Raw genomic sequence first — 8,098 nt, 5'->3', positions numbered from 1 at the left:
CTCCTTAAATTTATAAAAGTTTCGAGACACGCTAACTATAGAACTAAATTATTACTATTTTTATTGTTTTTATCTGGCCTATAGTGAAATATATATATAAAATTGGATATACAATTAGGAAAATATTAATAGTTTTAATATTGTTAATTATTAAAATTGGGTAATTATTAAATACTAGTTAAGTAAAAAAAAACGGAAAAACAAATAAATTAACAAAACAAAACAAATGTCTTAAAGCCTTGCATTTAATAGTACATAATTCATTTTCGAAGGAGGCAAAAGGCAAAAGCCCTGTTCAGAAAAGCAACAAAAAGGTAGAAGCCTTATTTGAATAAACAAAACAAAAGCGGAAAGGAAAAAAAACAAAGCAAATACAAGCCTACGAAACAAAGGCAGCCCTGCTTACTGAGGAGGCCACGAAAATATTCTAGGGTTCCTTACAAACCATTAATCCTTGAACTCAGGTATATAAAATTTCTTATTGTCAATTACCCTACAGTAGTATTAGCTAAGAATTGAGTAGTTAATTCCCTTCTTCCTCTATATCATCAATAAATTTCATATTTAGGTGTAGTACTTTAAAACTGATTAAAATATACCGGTTGTTGTAGAATCGATTGTTTGACTGGTATCAATTGGACTGGGACCTACGTATTGGCTCGAGAAATTTTGAGGTGAGTTGATATAACCCTTTACTAAAGTGGTTTAACTCACAAAAGCACGCATACAAGGTGTTTGATGAATTGCTTAAAAGAGTTTATCTTTATTTAATTAGAGCGAGTGAGTACCCATTAATTTAGAATTGTTCTAGCAAAAGTTTAGATGATCTATTATGCTATATGTGTTTAAATTTTCAGATTTTTGTGTCGTTCTTATATGCTATTTTCATGTTGAAAATTATGAAGAAGAGAGAATCTTTAGAAATATCTTTATATGTTTATTTCATTCTTATGTCATGCTTTACATTTAAGGACACCAATATGAGCATGTACATAATGTTCTATAAAGAAAAGATTTAGACTTGAAAAGTCACAAGAAGAAGTTTTAGAAAGAAAAGATTTTTGGGGAGTATCCTTTATTCTGAGAAGGGGTCATCGTCCAGGCCGAGGGTCCTGACCAAGGCGTTGACTTCCTGAAACTACTTGTGCCAAAGTAGGGAGCATACGAGCCGAGGGTCTCGTTGCTGAGAATTTACTTAGCCATGCTAAGGTATGATACATGAGCGCTGAGAACCATGAAGCGAGTGGCACCTCGTGGATTGGGCCTATTCGATCAGGTTAGGATCGAACTCGTGCCGATCACACGGTGACTGAGACAGAGTTAAGTCAGGATAGTTGGAACTCCCAAAGTATAAAGTGAAGTATTTTTTTTAAAGAAAGAAAAAGAGAAGAATTTCTTTTAGAATATTCATAAATTGCTATTATGCAATTATTTTAGAATTATTCTTATAAGCTTTATGTTTTACATGCATTTAGAACCTTTGCTCGTAATGTATATGTTATTAAAGTTTCTCCCCCTGTTGTTGAGACTCACTGAGTACAGTGGATGGTACTGACATTCTCTTTTGGGAACCTACGTTGGTCTGCGGTACAACGTAGGAACCGGATTTGCAGGCGAACAGGTTACGAGTTAGGACTTCCTTCCCTTCCAGTGATATTGGTGAGCTCCGCTTTTGTTCGTGGAGTATTCTTAGAGTCATTTTCATTTAGCTATTTCTTTGTTTATCTAGAGAACTGACCAGGAAATCTCATGTCCTGAGCAGTGCGTCAGTTTATCAGTAGAGGCTTCATAGACATAGTCATTGGGTTGAGATTCATATGTTATTTTATAATAACTTAGCAATAATTCAGTAGTTACAATGAATAAAGTTTTGGAGTTGGTTTATTTAAATATTTCAATTAATCAAGAGTATTTGGTTAGAGTATTGCTTTGTTGCATATAAAGTGTGGAGCTATAATAGATTGAATAAGCAGAGATGGTTCGCTCGATCAGGTTCAGTGATCGAGTGCCGGTCTCGACTTGTTTAGAAAATGGGTCGGGACAACAGCAACCAGACTTAGTTAAGATCAAACAATTTCAACCATGAAGTCATATTAAACTTTCAATCAGGTCAAATATACTAGCTAACTTTCCTGCCAAATCATTACAAATTCACTGCAACCAAAATCACAAACACTGAAACAGTACACAGATGATATATCTTGATACAGAGTACCAATTAACTCATATTATTAACAGAATTCCACAAGGAGGTCCAACTTAAAAGACCTAGATCACATTACAAGAGCTGGAAACTGGCAGCAACCAGGAAAACAAGAGAACTAAACCAAACGGCAACATCAAAATGCGACAGGGAAATACACAAAAGACAGCCTTTACTGGAAATAAAGGGAATTACTAGGAACAGCTCCGATGTGAGACTATTATTCAGGACATAAGGAGATTAACTCCACAAGATATTGAGCATATCATCAGCCCCATTATTGCCAAGAAATTATATTTCCTGCAGAAAGGTAAAACCATTGTAGTTAGCATCCAGGCCATTACCCACCATTTCTTGAACTTCTCCACTCAACACCCCACCCCCACCCCCACCCCCCAAAAGAAAAACCATCACAAACATCATAACAAGCACATAATAATTCAATTAATTTTCTTATGCAGGACATTAGCCCCAATTCAGGACTGAAGCATGGTGGTTGTTGTTGTTGGGCATTAGGCAAGAGCAAAGTGAACGATTCACTTCACTTGTTGAAGGTCAAAAGGTTCATACGCAAAGCATTGTTCTTTTCTTACAACAACAACAACAACATCCCAGTATAATCCCATCAGTGGGGTCTGGGGAGGGTAGTATGTACGCAGACTTTACCCCTACCCCGAGAGGCAGAAAGGCTATTTCCAGGAAACCCTCGGTTCAAGAGAGCAACAAGAGACAATATATTAGTACTATCAATAGAGTCATAATAAATATCATAAAATAAATAATATAAAATACCAAAATAACAACAATATAAGAAATATAGTAAATACGAAAAGGATGGAGAAAAGGGTGTGAAGTATACTAATATCCAACCTACACAGCCCTGCATCCGTTACCGATCAGTGGCATCCTAAGACTAACTCCTAAATGGCTAGTGTTACTCCAGTGCGCTGTAGTAATACTCACAGACATATTTGGATCAAGAGAAATTCAATCTAAATGATAACTGGTAATTGGAAAAAGAAAATCATTCAAGGAAGAGAGACTAACCCAATAGTAAGACGATTTTGGGGATCACCAGTAGAATAGCCAGTGAAGTAGAAAAAGCGACATACAATATAAACAGCTCCAAGTGATGTACAAATCAAGGGGTGCCTAATTCCTCCAACAATCATCAGCATGAAAAACATTGGCATCATTTCTAATGAATTCTGATGACCCCTCTGCAATTATCAAAGCAATATATCCATATCATTTCCTAAACTATAATTACCAACATCATATATATATATATATATATATATATATATATACGCATATATAATGCATAACAAATTTTACTTTTTTCTCTAAGACCATCTCCAACCCTAACACCAAATTTCACACCAAAATAGTGTAACACCAAATTTATTCCAACCATTACACCATTTTTTACACCAAAAAAGAATATTTATTCTCTCTCTTCTATATTATATTATTATCTTCTATTTAAATTTTATTTTTTATTTCCTTCAAACAAATTCTATTTTTTTTCTTTTTTCCATATTCATCATATATAATTCATATTCACCACTTATATAATCATTTATTACAAAATTATTTTAAAGGATAAATCAACTAAAAGTGAAATCATTGATAAAAGATAATTAAATAAATATTGCATTTTTTATTTTTTAATAATGGTTATATTTCTTTTTATACAATTATAATAATAATAAAATTAACTTATAATTTTATATAAATATAATATATACAAAAATTAATATATCAAAAAAATAGGATATAAAATTAAAATTATAAAGATCTTAATATAAAAATTAATTATATACACAATATATGATAAATTAAAAGTCCAAAAAAATAACAAATGAATAAAATAATAATAAATCAAATTTGGTGTTGACGAATAGTGTCGCACCAACACGCACCATAATGGTGCAAGATTTGGTGTTCCATTGGAGCAAAAAAATACCAAATTTTACACCAAATTTATTTTTGGTGCAAAAAATAGTGCATCCTTGGAGATGCCCTACATAGACAGCAAATAATATGATGAACATTCTTAATACAGAAATAGAGAGCAAACCTGAACACAATTAAAGAGCTTAGCATTCTTATTTTCAGCTTCAATTGCGTACATTGTTGGATAAGAAACCTTGTACCTGTTTAAGTATTTCCATTATTAATCAGTATATTTAGCTCCCAAACACAAAATCACAAAGGGGTTTGGGGTAATTTTTAACAAAAAGGTAAAAAACGAATCTTTAGCTTCAAATGACAAAATCACAAAAGGGGTCGGGAAAAATAAAAAAATACGCAGAATAATGACAAAATTGAGTGAAAGTTTAGTACTTTTTGCGAGCTTTGCCGACTTGAAATGACATCCAGAAGTTGAGGAAACAGTAGAAAACAAGAACAAGAATTACGTATCCATATTCTTTGGGGAGCAATTCAACTCCAGCCATAGCTTTTTCCTATTTGAGTTTTGAGAGAGAATTTGAGAAGTTATGGCGATTGATACTTTGCTTTGTGTTGAGGTGAGGTTCTCGGGCTTTGGTTTATATTGACTTCTTCCAGATCTCTCTGGATCAGAAAAGTTTTATATTGTTGGCTTGTTTGCCAAGCCTGCTCCAATGGATTTTGACTTTGTCTATTTGTGTTCCCACATTTATTTATTGCAGTAATATAATATGAGCCTGCACCTTCCTCAATCCTAAAGACCTTTCCACGGTATCTCTTCTAACCTTTACCCCATTTTTTGTTTATTCCTCCATTTTTTTTCCAAACTATTTTATATTCTTTTCTCTCTTCTATATTATATTATTATCTTTCATTTCAATTTCATTTGTTAATTTCCATTAAATAAATTCCATCTTTTATTTTTATTAATTTGTAATTTTCATAATTAAAACAATTCTACAATAAAATTAACTTATAATTTTACATAAAAATAATAAATGCACGAAAATTAATTTATCAAAATTATACATCAAAGTTAAGATATAATGTTAATATTATAAAGACATTACATAAACATAATTAAGTATATATAAAGAGATAAATTAAAAGATTAAATGATAAAATAAAAAAAATTAATGAATAGTAATGGGGAAATGAATAGTGTATCCCATATTTGAGGGAACACTATTCATCCCCCATTTGGGACAAAAATAGGGGAGGATTTGAGCTAAATTCCCCCAAAAATTTCCCATCTCCGAGAGAATGCAAAAGTTGGAATTGTGATTGAACGTACGTGTGAATTTAGAATTTTAAGTTTGTCACATTATGCATTTGTATTTTGTAACAAGAGTTTTATACCTCAGACTTTGTATAACAATTATTTCTATAACAATATTTTGCTATAATAGACAATTTACTTTAAAATCAAATTTTTTATATTTTACCTAACATCCATCATTATTATGATACACTCTTTGTAAAATCACACATATATATGACAATCTTACTCAGATATCTATATATTTGATAATAATCAAAAAACAATCTAGTAATTACTATATGTTATTGAAACATAACTTTAAATAATTTATAAGTTCTAACAAGGAATCTGGAATGTCAAAAACTCTTGTTAACTTTTGAACATGAGAAACTAAAAGATGAATTTTGGGACTTCTTGTGTTCTGCCCTTTCAATTACACATTTCACATTATTAATGTTGTATTAGCTCTTTTTAATTTTTAATTAACTAATATGTATATCATTTAAAGTTTTAAAACTGAAATCTTATTACTCTCTCCTGTCCACAATAAGTGACCAATTTGTTTTTTTATTTTGGTCCAAAATAAGTGTCCATTTATATAATCAAGACAAAATTTAATTTGTTTTTTTTTAAATTACCCTTATGTATGTATCCCTAAAAAGTCTTTTACTCCTCACATTAAATTATGCTGCAACATTTAATTAAGGGTAGTTTAGTCACACTAACTATTTATGTCTAGATTTTAGTATTTCCTTAATTGGTGTGCCAAAAGTAAATTGATTACTTATTATGGACCGGGAGAGTATGTTTTTACGACATAAATAAATTGAAAGTCTAGTACATAACATTAAAGGATTCGACTTTCAAATGCTTTTTTCAACAAGAAAAAAGAAGAAGATCATAATCAAATTTCTTATTACAATTAGTACACAAATTAAATCGAACATAATGTCATCCAAACGCGTATAAAGGAACATTATGGCAACAATTTTATGGACAGCAGTATCAAGAATACTACAATTATGGCCATAGTAACAAATTTTCTATCAGAAATTGGTATACATGGCCTCAACTTGAAAAAACACTTAAAACAATAACACAGCGGATAACAAAAATAAGACAACGCCGACGGATTCTACAAAGCAAAAGCAGGCAGCTATTAATTGAGCTCGTATTAATAACGCATTGGATAACAAAAAGAAGTGGAGGTTGATATTAGAAAGAGCCCGTTTAAATTGACTTATTTTAAGTGTTTTTAAACCATTTTGTAGTGTTTAGATAAAGTAAAAAAAGTGTTTTTAAGTACTTGTTTTTAAGTTAAAATGACAAAAGTAAGTCAAAAGCTAGAATTCTTAATTTTAACTTTTGGCTTAAAAGTCACATACAACAAGCCCATCCAAACGGTCTCAAAATCAACCGCATTAAGCAAAAGTCAATTGATACTATTACATTTGCTTTGCAGATTCCAATTCATATATTAAGAGAAGGAAAAGGGCAGGTTAAACCATTAGAAGCCTATTTTATGGATAATCTTATACTTCAATGACATTTAGTTGAGTTTAGGGAAACAAGTCTGTATACGGCCGAAATCAGATATGTCCGATTCCACGGGTTCGAGAGATCGCCTTAAGCCCGAGTTAAGGATGGATCGAGTTCGAGTTCGATGGACCAGGCTCGAGCTCGACGGCAGAGTACAAGGTTCGAGGATCGAAGTACGCGATGAGTATCGAAGCCGAGCATGCTCAACCCCGAGATGGTGCCGTTATGAGATTGTAACAGAATGAGCAAGATTTCTGCCACGTCCCCAAGATCATGGCGCAAATTCCGAAATAGATTTGTATGTGCTAGTATTAATCCGTACTAGGCGGTTAGACATCTGTCCCAATAAGATTCCTTACAAATGTACCTTATTTAGGGTTCCCTCATTATATAAAGAGGACTTCAATCATTTGTAAGGATCATCAATCATTAGCAAAGAATATACTCTCTTACTTTCTGGTTCATATTTTTTATCAGAATCGTCCTTTTACTTGATTATTCTTATTTTACCGTTCTTAATCAACCTGGAGGCCACCTAGCTCGAGGTCGAGACTGTCTTGCACACTGATTTGATTTACTTATTTCTTTCATTTATATGGTATACTTCTTGGTTATTAATTAGTATTGAACTAAATCACATATCTTTAAAACCATAAATCAAATTTAATTGTTATTTGTATTTTCGAGGTGAACAAGGTCCTAATTACAAGTTAACGATGGAGTTGTTATGCGCTATATTAATGTAATTTTGAAGTGTGAGATACACATATATGAAGCCAATCCAAGAGAAGAAGTATTCTGTCACGAGAAGGGTGAATTCCCCATACAATACACTGATTTTGATTGTGTTGGATGAAATTCCGGGGAGTAGGAGATCATGAACAAAAATCATACAAGCATGAGTGTTTATTTTATTATGTTACCTTTCCTTATTATGTAGATAGTTTGAGATAGTTTTGAAAGCATAGGAAAATTAAGATTTCTTCAAATTGAACCCGAAACACATCACGATTCAAATTGACAAGAAAAATAACTTAAAGAAAAGGACTTGATAAACAACTTTTTGAGTAACTTCTAACATGGAACAAATAGGTATTTTGATTTTTTAAGGATCCTTTGGTTACAGGGATTAGAATATT

General features: G+C 31.8%; 1 protein-coding gene and 1 long non-coding RNA gene across 3 annotated transcripts; one reads left to right on the top strand and one right to left on the bottom strand.

Annotated features, from left to right (window-relative positions):
• The first annotated feature begins 292 nt into the window (after window positions 1–292).
• LOC142179577 (uncharacterized) lies at window positions 293–7,423 on the top strand. Of its 2 annotated transcripts, XR_012708110.1 has the most exons (5): window positions 293–464; window positions 612–674; window positions 1,599–1,659; window positions 4,882–4,930; window positions 6,883–7,423. It is a non-coding gene; the product is annotated as an uncharacterized LOC142179577 (long non-coding RNA). The 2 variants fall into 2 exon arrangements; XR_012708111.1 differs by lacking the exons at window positions 4,882–4,930; window positions 6,883–7,423 and adding an exon at window positions 2,665–3,244.
• LOC107778458 (uncharacterized) lies at window positions 2,198–4,957 on the bottom strand. The gene is made up of 4 exons (XM_016598717.2): window positions 4,553–4,957; window positions 4,287–4,362; window positions 3,251–3,423; window positions 2,198–2,503 (listed from the first exon to the last, which is right to left on the bottom strand). The coding sequence occupies exons 1-4, from the start codon at window positions 4,663–4,665 to the stop codon at window positions 2,428–2,430; spliced, it is 438 nt and encodes a 145-aa protein (XP_016454203.1). The 5' UTR covers window positions 4,666–4,957; the 3' UTR covers window positions 2,198–2,427.
• Window positions 7,424–8,098: the final 675 nt, after the last annotated feature.

The sequence above is a fragment of the Nicotiana tabacum genome, chromosome 3 (genome assembly GCF_000715075.1).
Source record: "Nicotiana tabacum cultivar K326 chromosome 3, ASM71507v2, whole genome shotgun sequence".
NCBI classification, from domain to species: Eukaryota; Viridiplantae; Streptophyta; class Magnoliopsida; order Solanales; family Solanaceae; genus Nicotiana; species Nicotiana tabacum.
Note: the sequence above shows the minus strand (reverse complement) of the source record. Positions and strands in the feature narration are given on the sequence as shown.